The 19,517-nt window shown below is 44.4% G+C and overlaps 1 protein-coding gene across 1 annotated transcript in view; it reads right to left on the reverse strand.

The window, feature by feature from the left end:
• MYO1E (myosin IE) overlaps positions 1-19,517 on the reverse strand; it is a 240,180-nt gene that overhangs the window by 35,214 nt on the left and 185,449 nt on the right. Inside the window, exons 18-22 of the mRNA XM_025389516.1 lie at positions 18,228-18,326; positions 8,011-8,155; positions 3,756-3,870; positions 3,382-3,551; positions 1,209-1,354 (exon numbers count right to left, since the gene is read on the reverse strand). Of these exons, the coding sequence (XP_025245301.1) occupies positions 1,209-1,354; positions 3,382-3,551; positions 3,756-3,870; positions 8,011-8,155; positions 18,228-18,326 (675 nt within the window). The remainder of the gene's footprint in view (positions 1-1,208; positions 1,355-3,381; positions 3,552-3,755; positions 3,871-8,010; positions 8,156-18,227; positions 18,327-19,517) is intronic.

Raw genomic sequence — 19,517 nt, forward strand, 5'->3', positions numbered from 1 at the left:
GTTGGCATGTTTGACATACTTAACTGCCCTCCACCGCCTGGCCCTTTATCCAGGGAAATTAGGAACAGATAGAATCAGAAACCACAGAGACACAGGCAAGAATAGACGCAACGAGAAATCTGCTTTGGATTATCAGACTGGAGCTAGGATTTCCAGCTCGGTAGGTCAGACGCCTGAGCACATCAAACCCCTGCTTTTTCCTGAGCGCAGCAGTTTGTCTTCTGTGTGGAGTAAGAGTTTGAGAGGCGTCCCAATTCCATGTTCATGTGAGAGCAGAACATCTCTAATGCAAAGACCCAAAGCTTTTCCTGACTAAAGTAGTGTTAGCCTCAGAGGCCCAGGGACATGATTCTTGGAGGAAGCTATGGGGCTCGAGGAGGCCTTTCTTCCATTCTTAGCTTTCATGGATTGCGAGGATTTCCTCTGTCAGCGGAACTTAGTCTAGGAGTTCTTACCATGGGAGGACTTTGGGAGGACTTAGCATGGGATGACTCCTAGTCTAGGAGTTCTTAGCATGGGAGGACTTCTTAGCATGGGAAAACCTCCCGTGCTAAGAACTCCTAGCCTAGGTCCCAGTGACGGAGGAGATGCTCTGACAGCTGACAGAGGAGCCCTTCTGCCGAAAGGAAGCCAAGGTGCTGCCGAGAAGAGCAAGGGCCCTGCCTGAGGCCTTGCGGAAGCAAACACCACTCCCAACTGCCTGAGAACTGGAGCAAAGAGAGCATCTCGCGATGACTCCAGGACTACAGAGAATGGAGACCAACTTGCACTCCCTAAGGAAGTCCCAAAGAAACTTCCCTTCCAGGACCCTCTGCTCAGGGAAATGGGTGAGGCTTCCAACCTGGGTGAGGTGGGTTGGGGGACAGAGCTCTGAACCCTTGGCTCCATTGCAACAAGAGAAATTCTTCTCTGAGGTGCTCCATATACTGGGTTCATTTCTAACATGTTATGGTTACAATAGATCTGGGTCCCGTTGATTAGGGGAGCTGTCTGGAGGCAACCTGTTCTTGGTACCTTCTTCCTGACATATCAAGACTCGCTGAGACTAGGGAGTCTTCCCTTTGGGACCAAGGAAAATTCCATTCTCTTGATCATGATTCTGACCGCAGGGGAGCCCCGCCCGGCCTTCCTCCTGGCTGTGTGGAACAGCGGACGGTGATGCTGAGGCGAGATGGGGCAGTCCTGCCTCTGCGCCTCCAGTCACTCACCTGAGGGACACAGACAAGATCCGTTCTATCTCGATTTTCCGCTTCAGGACTTCTTTCACCAGGCCCTTGTCTGGGCCCTGTTTGACTTTTTCTCGTCCGATTAAGTACAAGCACTTTGGGGTAAGAAGCAGGTCTCGCTTTACACCCTGTAAGGAGAGGAGCTTTAAGAAGCTGGACAGGCCAGGCACGGTGGCACACACCTGTAATCCCAGCACTTTGGGAGGCCAAGGCGGGTGGATCACCTGAGATCAGGAGTTCGAGACCAGCCTGACCAACATGGTGAAACTCGTCTCTACTGAAAATACAAAAATTAGCTGGGTGTGTGGGTGGGTGCCTGTAATCCCAGCTACTTGGGAGGCTGAGGCAGGAGAATCATTTTAACCTGGGAGGTGGAGGTTGCAGTGAGCCGAGGTTGCGCCATTGCACTCCAGCCTGGGTGACGGAGCAAGACTCCGTCTCAAAAAAAGGTGGACAGACACGGTCAATGTGATGACAACCATTCACACGGTGGACCGCTGTTACCAGGACAGTGGGAAGCGGCCTTGGACAGTCAATCTTCACTACTGTTGGGACGGCTGTTCCTTTCATCACATGACCGGACCCATGACGGGAAAAGATGGCACTATTTGTGATTATTAAGATGACATGTAAAAAATGGCTTCACCCTTTTTGACTTAAAAACTGGCAAACTCACATGGAGTCACCTGATGCATCAGGACAGCAGTTGTAAAGGGGAAGTCACCAACAGCTGTGGCGAGCTTACCAAGGATGCACTACAGCGTGTTTCTAAACAGGCGGCGGTGTCTGCATGTGTTTTCTTGGGAGTTCATAAAATTTTCTTATTAAAATACTGACATATTGTCATTTGAATGATAATTCTCAATAATCTAATATAAATCTACTCGGGAATTTGTGGGTAACCACTTTATAACGAGTACCGCTGCAAGAACTAAGCACCCGTGTAAACCGAGAGCTGCCGTCACAGCAGCTGGGGCCATGTACAGGTTGCAAGGAACGGTTTGGTTTTAGGAAAATAACATCGTGCTTCTGTTGTTTACTTCATTACATTTTTTTTTTTTTTACCTCCCCGTCCCTGCCAAAAAACCAAAAGCTCTTAATGGGTCCATGAGCTTCTGAAACTTCAGATTTGTCTATTAGGACCAAGACTTTATCAAAAGGTATCTAAGGGAGGAGGTGAAAAATCAGCTGTTCCTCCTGTGGCTAGAAAAGCCTTACTTATCAGCCACTTTGGGAAAATGGGTGAGGATACTCTGCAATATTACTTGATATTCTCAATCCTTTGATTCAACGATTTCACTCCTATCAATTTCTTCTAAAAATATTTGGAGAGAGATAGATATACAAAGATGTGTGAAAAGATGCTCATTGAAGTTATGATAGTAAAAAAGAAAAACTCACTAAAAATAGATTCATGAGAAACTGGTTAAAAATAATAAGGCATCTGTAAAATGGAATACTATGCAGCCATGTAAAATAACTTTTTTTATTTTTTATTATTTTTTTTTTTTTTGAGAAGGAGTCTGGCTCTGTGGCCCAGACTGGAGTACAGTGGCCGGATCTCAGCTCACTGCAAGCTCCGCCTTCCAGGTTTACGCCATTCTCCTGCCTCAGCCTCCTGAGTAGCTGGGAACACAGATGCCCGCCACCTCGCCCGGCTAGTTTTTTGTATTTTTTAGTAGAGACGGGGTTTCACCGTGTTAGCCACGATGGTCTCGATCTCCTGACCTCGTGATCCACCCACCTCGGCCTCCCCAAGTGCTGGGATTACAGGCTTGAGCCACCGCGCCCGGCCGTAAAATAACTTATATTGCTCCCCGTATTACTATTGAAAATTCTCCCTAGCATTATTTAAACAAACAAAGAACTACCTCAGGACATAAAACAGCATGCAATATGTATCTCAGTTTTTGTAAAACTAAATACACAAATGTATGTTTTCATAAAAACATTCTGAAAGATATGGATATACACAGAATGTTAACAGGGATTGTTTCTGGGCATAGGTATCGATTTTTCTTTCGGTTTATATTTTTTCTACATTTTTCTACAATGACCATGTTCTGCTTTGGTAACAACAAAAGCAAAATAACAAGTTATTTTTTTAAAAAAGTAAGGAATCTGGTGATCTCAGAGGCGGGCAGTCAGCACGTACCTTGAACCTCCTGTCGTACTTGGTGACTGTGTCTGCAAAATCAATCTTCTCCCTCTTGCCCACGAACTGCTGGAGTTCTGGGTGCTCTTCCATCCCAATGTAATCCCCTATAAAGTTCCTGTTAATACTGTTTCTCCTTCTCTCCTTCTTGTTCAGTAAGATGTCTGAGGCTACGATTCCCAAGAGGATGGAAGAAGGATAAGTCAGTCAGAAAAAGGAGGAAAATACTGTGAAAATATACAAATAAACTCTAAATGATGCAATATTTGTAGCATGACATTATATGCAAAATAAAATGGAACTTAGAACTTCACTTAAGCTCAAATTTACTCTTCAGATTTGTTAAAATGAATGAAACAAAATTGCTAAAATACCTTCTTCTCTCATTTGAACATATTTCTTCCGGGCCACAAATTTCCTCCATGATTTCTGTATCACTCGAGCATATCCATCATACTTTCTCTCTCTCATCTCTTCTAAAAGAAATAGCTGTGAATGGAGAGAAGACAAATGTGAGCCAAGCCCCAAGCCCCAATCCCTGAACACTACTTTTCTTGTCATTCCAGGGACACTCAGTTTCGACAATGACATGCACAGGAAGCAACTTCTCTGATTCATGAACAAATACATGAAATGCTTACTGTGGCATGTTGTTTATTCCCACTATAAAATGACCTATACCTTTTTTCTTTTAATGGAAAACAATGGGAAATAGGAGAATCTGAGTGTATTCAGTTGGACCTTGCCCTGCCTTGCTACAGTCTCTGTGAGAATCAAACAAGCGATTCAGCGCTTCTCCACTTATCCTCCACCTTCATCCAAAGATATTATTAGGAAGCCAGATCAAGTGAGTAGGTGGAGCTGTTGCTGTTGTTTGGTGCGGCATTTCGGCATGCAGCCTCTAAACAGAATTTTCCAGTTTCTGCAGGAGCAGGGCTTGTGCTGCTGTGGAAGGAGGGCTGCTCTACTTTCAGTTCCAAGAAAATACAGACTTCCTGTCTCAGGATTCACCAAGGAGCAGCGGAGCGAGGATAATAACCACAGTGATTAGAGCTGGACTTGAGGTGTGCTAGTTAGGACTTGGATTTGCCCAGGAGTGCTGGAGCTGTTAAGGGGCCACATCAGCCTCTGCCAGGTCTTGAGAGTCGGGCCATTTTACCAATGAATGCTGAGGTTCACCTCAACCAGGCTTTGGAATAATAAAAGCGACAGCAAACAGCTGTAGTGAGCCGAGTGCCCACTGTGGGGCAGAAGTCACCCTAGATGATTTCCACGCAGTTTCATTCAACACCACAGCTACATGAGCCACATACTCTGTCATCTCCGTTTTACAGATGAGAAAACTGGAACTAAGACTGGGTGGGGCTAGAAAGTGAACCCAGGTCTTTCAGGCTCTGCCAGGCTCCTCATTTAGACATGCAAAGCTTCCTCTGTAAACCTGCATTTGATCCACTTGTAAAATGGTAGGAAACCTTTTCATCTACCTTGAGAGTGGCTTCTATGACTCTCTAGGAAAAAAAGAAAATCAACCAATAAGAATCCAAAGTAAAGATGATGAATAGTCATTGCAAAAATGTTCCAGAAGTAAACAAGCCAATGTGGTTTGAAGGCAGCTGGGCTTGATTTGTTGTCTCTGTTTAGCCGGGTATATGCTTGGGAGCCAGACCTATCCTCTCCTGCCACTCAACTTCTCTCCTTCTCATAGCTCCATCTGTGCAGAAACAACAACCCAAACTCCAGACACCAGGGGAGGGGCCACGTAATTCCCCCGGCTTCAGTGCCGTAAGGACAGATTTCTAAACCCCAAGTGGAATGCACAGATTAGCAACTGGACAGAAAGTTTAAAATCTGAGCCCTGCAGTTAGTTGCCTGTTGTAAGAATATCCATTGATATTTCTTATCTTGTGTATTGGGTTTCTGAGTAAGTCTTGTTTCCTTCTTCTTTCCCAGAACTATTTTGGGCGTATCACAGAAAACACACTTGTGACTCAGAAAGGATGAAGAGGCAAACGATTCCCAACTTCCCTTCCTAGAGACTATCTCAAAGATTCGCTGGATTTTAGATTTCTTTTTAAAAGTCCAGGGGGTTAGAAATTAGGGAGGTTCAAGAAAAAAAACCTTGATAACATAGATGAGGAGAGAATAAAAACCAAACCAAACCAAACAATAACAACAACAGAAAAACACACAAAACAACCCTGAATGAGAAAAGCCAAAAGACATGGATACATGTAACACAAAACAAAAACAAACCCCATGGTGTCTGATGTGGGTTTTTTTTTTTTTTTTTTTTTTTGAGACAGAGTCTCGCTCTGTTGCCCAGGCTGGAGTCCAGTGGTGCAATCTCGGCTCACTGCAAGCTCCGCCTCCCAGGTTCAAGCCCCATTCTCCTGCCTCAGCCTCCCGAGTAGCTGGGACTACAGGCACCCACCACCATGCCCGGCTAATTTTTTTTGTATTTTCAGTAGAGACAGGGTTTCACCGTGTTAGCCAGGATAGTCTTGATCTCCTGACCTCTTGATTCGCCCGCCTCAGCCTCCCAAAGTGCTGGGATTACAGGCGTGAGCCACCGCGCCCAGCCATGATGGGGGTTGTTAAAGCAAATAGGTAATTTTGTATATTCAGCACATTTACTATTAAGGTAAAACCACATGGTAGTTTTTCTTTTTTTCTTTTTCCTTTTCCTGTTTTTTTTTTTTTTTTTTTTTAAGAGAAAAGGTCTTTCTTGATCTGTTGCCCAGGCTGGACTGCAGTGGTACAATCATAGCACACTGTAACCTTGAACTCCTGGGCTCAAGTGATCCTCTGACCTCAGCCTCCTGAGTAGCTAGGACAACAGGCGCGTACCACCACACCCAGCTAATTTTAAATTTTTTTGTAGAGATGAGGTCTAACTGACTTGCCCAGTCTTGAACTCCTGGCCTCAAGTCATCTTCCCAACTCAGCCTCCCAACGTGTTGAGATTACAGGCATGAGCCACTGTGCCCAGCCAGATTTTAAAAACCAACTTTTGTGAAAGTATTTGCACGTCAGGGCTAGATGGGGATGTATGCGTTTGGGGCAGGGGAGAGAGCAGAGGTGATGGTGTGCGTGTGTGAGTGCACATGTCAAAGATGGGGGAAAGGAGAGTCAAGTAATGGTAATAACACAATTGAGTGTAAGGCAAGGAAAAGGACAGCCAAAAATAAATCTTGATTTTGAATATAACCCCCTCCAACGCAACTGAATCAGAAAAAATGGTATTACAAATATTGAGGCTGTTTTAATTATATATGAAAATCTCACAAGTTGAAAAGTAAAAGCGGGTATGAAACAAGGAGTTCTCAATTGTACCGATAAATCACTCCATCCCATTTTAGAAAGAACAGGAACTGTTCTGTGGGTTGCTTAATGGCGAATGACACAACATTTTCACTTTATATTTGGAAATGAAAATTCTTGTGAAGCTACAAATAACTCAAAGTAGAAAAATGCTACCACAAACGTTTCATAAATGGCTTCCATCTCTGTGTGCCACTTATTTATTTAATAATCTCGATGTCTCACAAAGCCATTCAGTTATAGCCATTATCATTCCTGCGTCTCGGGCTGATCCTACGAGGCAGGCAGAACAGTGGCTATGGGCTCACCCTAGAGGAGAAGAAAACTAACGGCAAGACTGGGATGTGCCTGACATCAAATGCTTCCCTTTTACTGTGAGTCCCCATACGATTTCCCCTTGGTCTCATGACTGATTTCTGCCAAGTTCATCACTGACTCTCGAAACGGGGTCTTGTGATGGTTAAGGGAGCCTCGAGAAACGATGATGCTGAACCTTGGTTCCAGCAGTTTCTCCAGCTTCAAAAGGAATGAATGTCTTTATTCTACAGCCCTGGAGCAAACTGGGCTGAAGAACTGAACAGAACTTCCTGTGGGCATGCATGGGGCTCACTGAGCACATTCTCATCAGGAAAGCAAGAAGTGTCTGTAAACGCAGCTGTAGCGGTCTGTCTGTGAACTGTGAATGTGTATTATGAACGCCTTACTGGTAAGTACTGTGTTCTCTAAACCAGAAATTTCTCCTCCCACCTATTTTCCCCCTCACAGTCCTTTCTAGGCTCCCGCAAGGCCTTCTAGGTACAATCCTGGGAATTCCCACCCGGCACTCTGCGGCACCTTCCAGGAGGAATCCTGAGCCTATGTGTAACTGACTTGGTGTCAACTAACCATGGGTGGGACAGTGGAGTCCCTCTTTAGCTTAGATACTCTTAGAGACTAAGTAACTATTGAGCATTTTCTGTGTGAGGCTTTGGGTATATAGAGACATATGGAACAAAGAGTCCCTGCCCTCAAGGAGTGTAGCAGCTAGAGAGCAGCGAGACAGTCAGCGAGGAAGGAGCCACTCTCTGACGCCCCTTCTTCTACCTGCTCAGTGCTCTGCAGGAAATGAACAGGGCGGTGATGGGCTACGGAGAGCACGTGTTTAGGGAAGGACCCACTTAGACCAGGAAGGGAGGGAAGGCTTCTTTGAGGAGACAGCATTGATGGCGTGAAGTGAAGAATGAGAAAAAGAAGCCAGGCAAGGGGTGGAGCAGGGCTGGCGGGGGCCCTGCGAGAGGGAAGAGAGTGGAGAGCCAGCCAAGCACTCACAGACTCGGGGGCTTTGATGAACACTTTACTCCTCCCCAGCTGGAACTGGTCGCTGTCCATGTTGACCGACTGCAGCAGGTGCAGGACGCCTTGCTTCTCATCTCCCTGCCAAGAGGGCCAGGTGGCTTTGGTCAGAATGGCATACCTGTGGGGACATTGGGGAGAAGAGAATCAGACTTGGGTGGGACCACACTGGCTTTCTACCTGAGCAAGGCGGCAAGAGCTCCGCTCTGAAGGTGCCCAGTGCTGCAAAGTTACTGATCATCTATTTACCAGCTGTTCGAAGGCTCAGGCATGGACCGCCATGACTACAAAAATCCCCAGTCTGGGATGCCCGTTCCAGAGCTGCCTCCCGCTGCTTCCCTTTCCCAGCATTCCCTTGTCAACACCCTGGTGAAAACCTGCGTACTCTTTCTACCACTGTCTAAAAATAGCATTGTGGAAGGTCACCAGGGGTGCTCTCTAGGCAAAATCAAATGGTCTTGTCTCAATAATAATCTCCCGATTTCTTCAGGGCATTTAACCACGCAAAGAGTTTTACAAAGCTCCTGCTAAGCAGCTATTATAACAATGGCATATCAACTTTCACCTTTGAAATTCTATGCATCTGGGTCATGAGGCCCTTGGGATCTGGTCCTTGGCTGTTCTTCAACCTTGCCTCTTCACTCTCACTTTGGCTTGCTGCATTTCTTCAAGAATGGCCTCTTCTTCGTGCCCACCATGCCCTTTCCTTCCTCGGAGCCTCTGCCCCTGCTCTTCCCTCTACTGGTGTGCTGCTCCCTAAACTCATCACTCGGCTGGCTCCCCCTTGGGTGTCTCACCTTCAGTGACACTCCCAGATAGGCCTTCTTGGACGAAAAATAAAAAACTGCTCCCTTGTTAGTTTCTCTCATAGCAAGAAATATTTTTCCTTCAGAGCATGTACTCTGATTTGTAGTTATATTCATGTTGGGGTTTATTTGGTTAATTTATGCCTCCCGCATGAAGGTGAGCGCTCCAGGAGACTGGATGCCACATCTGTGTGGCTCCTCCTATACATCCAGAGCCTTAAACCATGCCTGGCACACAGCAGTCATAAAGAACACTCCTGGCTAATGCAGATGGGTGCTCTCTCTGCATGAGGTGCTGTGACCGAAGCTTTTGATGTACGATCTCCTCATTCCTATAGCAACCTGATCAGGTTGGTTTTCCATTTTGCAGAGTAAGAGACAGAGGCAAATTATGACTTGCCCAAGGCTACTTAGCTAGTAAGTGTCAGAGATGGGATTTGAATCCCTGTCTGTCTCTTTCATTATGACACTGCAAAAAAGCCATGGACTGGTTCACATTTAAATTTTTTTTTTAAGATTATCCAGTCTACTATACATGCCTATTTTGTCAGAGGCTGATATAATCAAGGAGAGACAAGCACATTACAGTTTGTCAAACATGGACAGAATCATCATGGGCATGCGTGGGTGTGAAGTTGGAGGGCGTGGCCCACGTGCGAGCACATCCAGGGCCCAGGCACTAGGTCCCCAGGCCTTGAGTGAAGCCAGGGCCCTCCTTTGTTCCCAGAAACTACTATCAGGATTAGACTGATTTATGACAGCCAAGGGAGAAGGGAACCTTGAGTGGCCCTGCCTTTAGGATCCAGGGCTCCCACAGGGCCAGCTGGTTGGGACTAAGGTGATTTTAGGAGCCTTCTCTGCTCCTCTCAAATGTCTGCATCTTGCCTGATAATATCATAAACTTTCTGGAGAGGTAAATCCTCCTATTCCCTAATTAGAGATAAAAAGCTTAAAAATGAAAATGCCGAGTGGAAGTCACACATTAGCATGAATAACTTTCATATATGGTATAATGACATTAATCAAAACAAATTAAGCTACACATAAATGACTAATAGCAGAATCTTTCTAGATGTGATTGGGGGAGTTAGTGAAAACGAGTAGGTGCTGGGAATCTAATTGGGTGAGGCAGAAAGTTCAAGGAGGATAGAAGTGAGAAGGAAAAGACTACAGACTTTCAAGATGACAAGCTTCTAAGAGTACAGTTTTGCTTGGCTTGATCTAACCTAAAATTATAAACTGAAGTATATTTATTGTGCAACTGGAAATGGGTCTTTATGGCAATTCACATTTTTTCCTACAAAATTAATGCTGCGTTTTTTGTTTTGTTTTGTTTTTACCGTAATGAACCTTGCAGAGACTTTCTCTCCCTTATCCTGACAAGGCCTCCACTGGTGAGGGTCTTGGCAATACAAGGGAATTGCCTGGGGCTTCCTTTGCTTCCATGAAGCCTGATACATCCAGACCCCATCGTTTGGTATCACACTGGAGACCAGGGCATGAACCAACTATACATGTCGTCCTACCAAGGACACATGCCACTGTCTTTCTCTAGGATAATACTCGTGGGAGCAGGTTGCACAGGGCAATGGTGCCCCTGCCTAATTGGTGCCTGTGATAATTCTGGACAGATGGCAATAATAGCTTACATTCCTTTCATCACACATTTTCAGTTTAAGACTCAAATATGCTAATATTTCTTCTCAAGGCCTTTGTGCCGGCTCCTCTTTCTGCCTGGAATCTCTTCCCAGCTCTTGTTATCTCTTGGATCACTGATCCCAGGTTTCCTTCTCAGAGGAAAGGCAGCTCGGACCCCAGGGACTCCCAGCTGCTGGCACTTGAGATTAAGGCTGTTTCTGACCTCCGAGGACACTCTCCACCACTCTGTGCTTTCCTGGGCTTCCTATTCTTTCTCCTCTCTTGCCCATGACGTGGAATGCCTTTGCTGACGAGGCATGCCTTTATCATCCCCACATTCTGAGAGGCTAGGTCAAGGTCAGAGGAAGCATGCTTGTGAGGAAGTGTAAATCATGCTACAAGATAAACTTTGCAAATCTGTTGTTTCTACCACATTCTTCCTCCTAAGCATCAGAATCCATATTTGGGCTTATTGCTGCCAACCACAGAAAGAAACACACATTGCCTAGCTCAGAGAGGTGTTTTCTGGAAAACTCATTTTCTAAGACGCAACATGGCTGCTATTTCTAACCGTTTTTTTTTTTTTTTTTTTAACACTTTATAAAGGCATAAAAGTTGTAGTGGGGAGATGGTGTAAACGGGTGCCTCCTGCTACTGTTTCAAGTAGCACAGTACTTACTTTAAGAGCATGGGGCCCACCCATGGGGGAATTAAGGCATTTTTTGATTTTTGCTCTCCAATATTCGGTCAAGAGGGATGGTTTTGATAAATATAAAGGATTTTCCAGAGAGGAAAATAACACACACTAAACACATAGAGTATTTCCTAAGCCAACACTACGCTCTGGGTAGTCTCTGAGCCATGGCTCTGTTTAGGCCTGTGAACTTCCTTTCTAGGGAGGGTGTATAGTACATGCATATGTGGATAGTTGTGCTGGGTATTAATATATCCATTCTCTTCAGGCTTTTACTTTCTGTTTCTCATTTGGCAGCCTTTCTGTGGACACCTAGAAAGCAATTTTATGAACAAAGCCTTTCCTCTCACCTTTGGAAAAAATAAAGTTATATGAGATGGTTCAACTACCTGTAGACCATCACAGGATGAGACAGTCAGTGGTGGATTCTGGATGAATTCTGCATGACCAAGATCCCAGACTCAAGTGTCTTATGGAAAATGGTGTTCTCTCCAGAGAAATACCCCTGCCCATTCATATACCTGGACTTCAAGCCACTTTTGAGTGGACTGCTTCAATAACAGTTTTGAAATACAGTGTGGGGGACTGAAAATGTCCTTTTTATGGAAAAATTATCTCCTTCCAAACTTTATCCTCCCAGTAATCTTTTTTTGAGACGGAGTTTTGCTCTTGTCACCCAGGCTGGAGTGCAATGGTGTAGCCTCGGTTCACTGCGCCTCCTGGATCCAAGAGATTCTGCTGCCTCAGCTTCTGAGTAGCTGGGACTACAGGCAACCGGCACCATGCCTGGCTAATTTTTGTATTTTTAGTAGAGGCAGGGTTTCACCATGTTGGTCAGGCTGGTCTTGAACTCCTGACCTGAGGTGATCTGCCCACTGTGGCCTCCCAAAGGACTGGGATTACAGGCGTGAGGCACCTTGCCCGGCCCCAGTATTCTCAAACCAAGAAAAGTATGACAACAATAAAAGAGGCTACTTTTTGACAATAGACACAAGGCTATGTGTCTCTTCTGAAAGGAAAAGCTTACAGCAGGGGAGCTAAGAAGGGAGACATCCAAGGATACAAGCATTTCAGTGAAAGTTCCTCAACATAAAATGCATAAGAAATTTCACAAAATGCCTACTCAGAATGAGGCACAGCGTAAAGTACCATGCATGGAACCATGAAGCTAGCATGGCACTCGGGACAGATCCGGAAAATCAACAGAGTCAGTTCACAGCTCATGCACGTAGCACAGGATCCCTTAGACCAGCCAACCTTTTGTGGCACCAGGATTCATGGAAGATAATTTTTCTATGGACGGGGTTGTGGGGGTGGTTTTGGGATGACACTGTTCCACCTCAGATCATCAGGCATTAGATTCTCAAAAGGAGCGCACAACCCAGATCCCTCGCATGTGCAGTTTACAATAGGGTTTGTGCTCCTGTGAGAATCTAATGCTGCCGCTGATCTGACAGGAGGTGGGGCTCAGGCGGTAATGCTCGCTGGCCTGCTGCTCACCTCCTGCTGTATGGGCCAGTTCCTAACAGGCCACAGACCAGTACTGGTCCCCGGCCGGGAGTTGGGGTGTCCGGCCTTAGATGGTAAAAAGTGTGCACAGACTTCCTGGTCTCCTGAGATGGCAGCACTCCCAGCATTACTTATAGAAGTCAGTTTGGTTGGTTGGTTGGTTGGTTTTTAAAACAAGGTAGAAGGAAGGAGGTCTTTCAGAACTGGTTTCTCAAAAAAAAAAAAAAAAAAAAAAAAAAAAGAATAGATTAAAAAAGGTCTGATTAGTTTCTCTTTTCTTGTTCTCTTGAGACACGGTTTTGCCCTGTCACCCAGGCTAACTCACTGTAGCCTTGACCTCCTGGGCTCAAGTAATCCTCCTGCCTTAGCCTCCTAATGTTCTGGAATTACAGGCATGAGCCACTGCACCTGGACTGATGAGTTGTTTTATTTTTGTGGACACACAGTGGGTATATATATTTATGGGTTGCATGAGTTTTTTTTTTTTTTTTTTCTTTTTTACTTATTGCATGAGCTATTTTGATACAGGTATGCAATGTGCAATAATCACATCATGGAGAATGGCGTGCCCATCTCCTCAAACATTTCTTCCTTGTATTACATGAAATTCACTTGTACTCTTTCAGTTGTTTTAAAATGTACAATTAAATTATTTGACTATAGTCACCCACTTGTGCTAGCAAACACTAGGTCTTATTCATTCTTTCTATTTTTTTGTATGCATTAACCATCTCCACGTCCCTTCCCCTCCCCCCACTACCCTTCCCAGCCTCTGGTAACCATCATTTTATTCTTTATCTTGATGAGTTCAATTACTTTAATTTTTAGCTCCCACAAATAAGTGAGAACATGTGATGTTTGTCTTTCTGTGCCTGGCTTGTTTCACTTAACATAATAATCTCCAGTTCCATCGTGTTGTTGCAAATGGCAGGATCTCATTTTTTTTTGAGATGGAATCTCGCTCTGTCACCCAGGTTTGAGGGCAGTGGCGTAATCTCAGCTCACTGCAAACTCCACCTTGGGTTCCAGCAATCCTTCCACCTCAGCCTCTTGAGTAGCTGGAATTACAGGTGTGCACCACCACACCTGGCTAATTTTTGTATTTTTAGTAGAGGAGGTTTCACCATGTTGGCCAGGCTGGTCTCAAACTCCCAACCTCAAGTGATCCACACACCTTGGCCTCCCAAAGTGCTGGGATTACAGGCGGGAGCCACCACACCTGGCCTGGATCTCATTATTTTTTATGCCTGAATAGTACTCCACTGTCTATGTGTATCACATTTTCTTTTCTTCTTCTTCTTCTTTTTTTTTTTTTTTTTTTTTTTGAGACAGGGTCTTGCTCCATCACCCAGGCTGTATGTAGTACAGTGGCACAATCTTGGCTCATTGCAGCCTTTGCTTCCCGGGTTCAGGAAATTTTCCCACCTCAGCCTCCCGGGTAGCTGGCATTACATGCATGGGCCACCACACTAGGCTAATTTTTGTATTTTTAGTAGAGACAGGGTTTCACCATGTTGGCCAGGCTGATCTCAAACTCCTGATCTCAAGTGGTCTGCCCACCATGACCTCCCAAAGTGCTGAGATTACAGGCGTGAGCCACCGCATCCAGCTTGTATCACATTTTCTTTATCCTTTTGTCTGTTGATGGACGCAGACTGCTTCCAAATCCTGGCTATTGCGAATAGTGCTGCCATAAACATAGGAGTGAAGATATCTCTTTCACATCCTGATTTCCTTTCTTTTGGCTCTGTACCTAGGAGTGGGATTGCTGGATCATATGGTAGCTCTATTTTTAGTTTTTGGAGGAACTTCCAAACTGTTCCCCATAGTAGTTATACTAATTTACATTCCCATCAACAGCGTAGGATGGTTCCCTTTCTCCACATTCTCGCCAGCATTTGTTATTGCCTGTCTTTTGGGTAAAAGCCACTTTAATTGGGGTGAGACACCTCATTGTAGTTTTACTTTGCATTTCTCTGATGACCAGTGATATTGAACACTGTTTCATATGTCTGTTTGCCATCAGCATGTCTTTTTTTGAGAAATATCTATTGAGATCGTTTGCTCATTTTTTGGATTGGATTATTAAGATTTTTTTTCCCACAAAGTTGTTTGAGCTCTATATTCTATATTCTGGTTATTAATCCCTTGTCAGATGGATGGTTTGCAAATATTTTCTCCCATTTCGTGGGTTGTCTCTTCATTTTGTTGATTGTTTCCTTTGCTGTGTGGAATTTTTTTTTGAGATGGAGTCTTGCTCTGTCGCCCAGGCTGGAGTGCAACGGCGCCATCTCAGCTCACTGCAACCTCCGCCTCCCTGGTTTGAGTGATTCTCATGCCTCAGACTCCCAAGTAGCTGGGATTACAGATGTGTGCCACTGCACCTGGCTAATTTTTGTATTTTTAGTAGAGACAGGTTTCACCAGTTGGCCAGGCTGGTCTCAAACTCCTGACCTCAGGTGATATGCCCACCTCAGCTCCCAAAGTGCTGGGATTATAGGCATGAGCCACCGAGCCCGGTCCCTCTTAATTATAAAAGGGTATTTTGGGGCCGGGAATGGTAGCTCATGCCTGTAATCCCAGCACTTTGGGAGGCTAAGGCAGGAGGACTGCTTGAGCTCAAGAGTTCAAGACCAGCCTGGGCAACCAAGGGAGACCTTATCTCTTAAAAAAAAAAAAAAAAAAAAAAAAAAAAATTTTTAAATGATGATCTAAGCCAAACTTCTTCAACTGACTGTGCCCTGTAGGGGAAACATCAGTCAATGTCTGGATACAATTCTGGATGTCACAACTCAGAGGAAGGTACACTACTGGCATCTAGTGGGTGGAGGCCAAGAAGGCTGCTAAACATCCCACGATAGACAGGAAAGACTCGGAAGCAAAGAATCTTCCAGCCTAAAATGTCAGTGTCTGAGGCTGAGAAACTCTCTTCTAAGCTAGTGTTACCGATCTGTTTAAGGAAGTCTCGTAACTAACATCTCAGTTGTTTGTCAGCAAATGGATGGTGCTATGGTGATGCAAAAGCTTTACAAATATATTTTCTCAACTTCCTAAATATTTCTTTCACGTAGTCCTGCTTACACTATAGGTGTACTGATGTCTTCAATTCAGAGGACAAAGAGGATGAACCTTGTTCCTAGTCTAACTCACCTCCAAAATTATTAGGAAACTCAAATGTGGGGGACTGAGTTTCTGAGGCTTTATTATACGAAATGATTAGCCCTTTTTTAAAACCTCTAAATGGTGAGTCAGCTGTCCTAATCTCATAGCACAAGAAACAACAGCCCTAAATAAGAACTGTCTTATGAGAAATACTAGATTCCAAAGACAGTAATGAACCTCTTCTTTAGTCTACTAGTTCTTTGTTATATACAATCTGAATTAAAACAGACAAACAAAAAGAACCCATTATATCCAGCCCCTGCATAATATATCAGGAAGATGTAACTGTTTCTGACTCAAATGCTCAATTTGGCCCGGTGTGGTCATTCATGATGATGATCCCTACACTTTGGGAGGTTGAGGTGGGAGGATCACTTGAGAGCAGCCGGGACAACATAGTGAGACCCTGTCTTTACGAAAAGTAAAAAGTCATCTGGGCGTGGTGACGCATGCCTGCAGTACTAACTACATGGAGACTGAGGTGGGAGAAAATGACTTGAGTCCAGGAGTTCAAGGATGCAGTGAGTTATGATTGCACCACTGCACTCCTGAGTAATGGAGCAAGACCTTGTCTCTAAATAAATAAATAAAACACTAAATTTGGCTTGCTTCTTTTTTGTTTCTCTATTCCTTAAAGGAAATTAAATAGATGTTGAAATATGGTGGAACGCCACAGAATCATTAGAGAAGTTAGAGTGATGTCACATTTTAGGGGTACTACATTTTATCCTTTTACAAACAACACAAAATAATAACAATTTAAGTACGGGTCCTGCCAAATACATGTTAAGGGATATATAAAAACAAGTTTAAATTTATACATGGATTGTACAAGATTTTTGAGGTTAAATATTTTAAGCTTATTGTCTTAAGTGGGTTAAATATTTTCCTGAAATTGTCTTCATACTGTTAATTTGTTCAGTCAAGTTAAACCTCCACCCTTCCTGTAGCACAATTATCAAGAATTCCTGAACTTATGTGTTACACTAAACAGACAGCCTAATGAATAGTTATGGCTATTGATTTATTCTACAAGAAATAACAGTAAAAGAATTGTTACTACAATGCAATAATAAAAAGACAAAACACCCAATTAAAAAATTGCAAAGGGCCTAACAGACATTTCTCCAAAGAGGAAATACAAATAGCTAATAGGCACAGGAAAAAATCCTCAATATAATTTGCAATCTGGGAAATGCAAATCAAAACCACCATGAAATACCACTCCACACTCACTAGGATGGTTAGAAAATAACTTATGTTGGCAAGGATTTAGATAAATTGGAAGCCTCAAATACTGCTAGTGGTATAAAATGTAAAATGGTGCAGTCACTTCAGAAAACAATCAGGCAGTTCCTCTCAAAGGTTAAATGCAGAATTACCATATGACCAAGCAATTGCACTTTTTTGTTTTGTTTTGTTTTTTTTGAGACGGAGTCTCGCTCTGTCGCCCAGGCTGGAGTGCAGTGGCCGGATCTCAGCTCACTGGAAGCTCCGCCTCCCGGGTTTACGCCCTTCTCCTGTCTCAGCCTCCTGAGTAGCTGGGACTACAGGCGCCCACCACCTCGCCCGGCTAGTTTTTTGTGTTTTTTTAGTAGAGACGGGGTTTCACTGTGTTAGCCAGGATGGTCTCGATCTCCTGACCTCGTGATCCGCCCGTCTCGGCCTCCCAAAGTGCTGGGATTACAGGCTTGAGCCACCGCGCCCGGCCTAGAGACGGGATTTCACCATGTTAGCCAGGATGATCTCGATCTCCTGACCTCGTGGTCCATCCGCCTGGGCCTCCCGAAGTGCTGGGATTACAGGTGTGAGCCACCGTGCCCGGCCGCAACTGCACTTTTAAGCATACACCCAAAATAAATGAAATATGACCGCATAGAAACTTGTACACAGATTTTCATAGCAGCATTATTCATAATGGCCAAGAAGTGGAAACAACTGACGTTTATCAACTGATGAATGAATAAGTAAACTGCGCTATATCCATACAATGGATTACTATTCTGCAATTAACAGGAAGGAGGTGTTTAAGTGCAACATCATGGATGAATCTTATGTTCTGCGAGAGAAGCCAGTCACAGAGGACACATACATGATTCCATTGCTATGAAAAGCCCAGCATAAGCAAATCTATAGACAGAAGGTAGATAAGTGACTGGCTGGGCCCGGAGGCAAGGGGAAAATTGGGGGTTGACAACAAAGGGGAGCATGACTTCTTTTCAGGGTAAGAAAATGTCCTAAAGTTAACTGTGGTGATAGTTGCACAACTCTGTGAATATGTTAAAAGCCACTGACTCATACACTTGAAGGGGGTGAATTGTATAGATTTGAATTATAGCTCAATAAACCTGTTTTAAAAAAGGCCAGAGTCACTAGTTCATTACCTCTGTAGGAATTTTTGGAAAATGCGCCGATAGGCATAGCCAGCTCTTCTCACTCGAATGTTCTCTTTCAGACCCAGATATTCAACTTGATGCTTTACCCTGTGCAAAGGAGAAAATGGGGCCTGGACGTTACTGGATAATCCTTTCACCCGTGTTCTCACCAGCCATTCCCCAAACCCCCAGTTCCAAGCTGTAGGGAAACATATTCAAAAAACTACAATTTATAGCATTCAAACACTGAGCTGACCTCTCAGATGACATAATGCTAATTTTAAAATATTGAAATACAGCAATTAGGCCAGGCACGGTGGCTCACACCTGTAATCCCAGCACTTTGGGAGGCCGAGGAAGGTGTATCACCTGAGGTCAGGAGTTCAAGACCAGCCTGGCCAACATGGTGAAACGTTATCTCTACTGAAAATACAAAAATTAGCCGGGCGTGGTGGTGTGCACCTGTAGTCTCAGCTACTCGGGAGGCTGAGGCAGGAAAATCACTTGAACCCGGGAGGCAGAGGCTGCAGTGAGCCGAGATCACACCACTGCACTCCAGCCTGTATGACAGAGTGAGACTCCATCTAAAAAAATAAATAAATAGGCCGGGCGCGGTGGCTTAAGCCTGTAATCCCAGCACTTTGGGAGGCCGAGGCGGGTGGATCACAAGGTCAGGAGATCGAGACTATCCTGGCTAACATGGTGAAACCCCGTCTCTACTAAAAATACAAAAAAAAAAAAAACTAGCCGGGCGCGGTAGCGGGCGCCTGTAGTCCCAGCTACTTGGGAGGCTGAGGCGGGAGAATGGCGTGAACCCGGGGGGCGGAGCTTGCAGTGAGCCGAGATCGCGCCACTGCACTCCAGCCTGGGAGACACAGTGAGACTCCGTCTCAAAAAAAAAAAATAAATAAATAAATAAATAAATATATAAATAAAATATAGTCATTAAACAACAGGGTATTACATATCTGTTTCAAAGAATAACAGTAACACAAAGACCCATCTAACTATCACCTAGAGTATGAACAAAAATATTGGTTTATCAGAAGGCTAAAGGAAAGAACTTTTAACTTTTGAATTAAATGATGCTAGAGCTTCCTTCTTTTCTTTCTCTCTCTTTCTCTCTCTCTCTCTCTCTCTCTCTTTTGAGACAGAGTCTCGCTTTGTCATCTAGGCTGGAGTGCAGTGGCACAATCTCGGCTCACTGCAACCTCTGCCTCATGGGTTCAAGAGATTCTCCTGCCTCAGTCTCTCGAGTAGCTGGGATTACAGGTGTGTGCCATCATGCCTGGCTAATTT

Source organism: Theropithecus gelada, chromosome 7a (assembly GCF_003255815.1).
Source record: "Theropithecus gelada isolate Dixy chromosome 7a, Tgel_1.0, whole genome shotgun sequence".
NCBI classification, from domain to species: domain Eukaryota; kingdom Metazoa; phylum Chordata; class Mammalia; order Primates; family Cercopithecidae; genus Theropithecus; species Theropithecus gelada.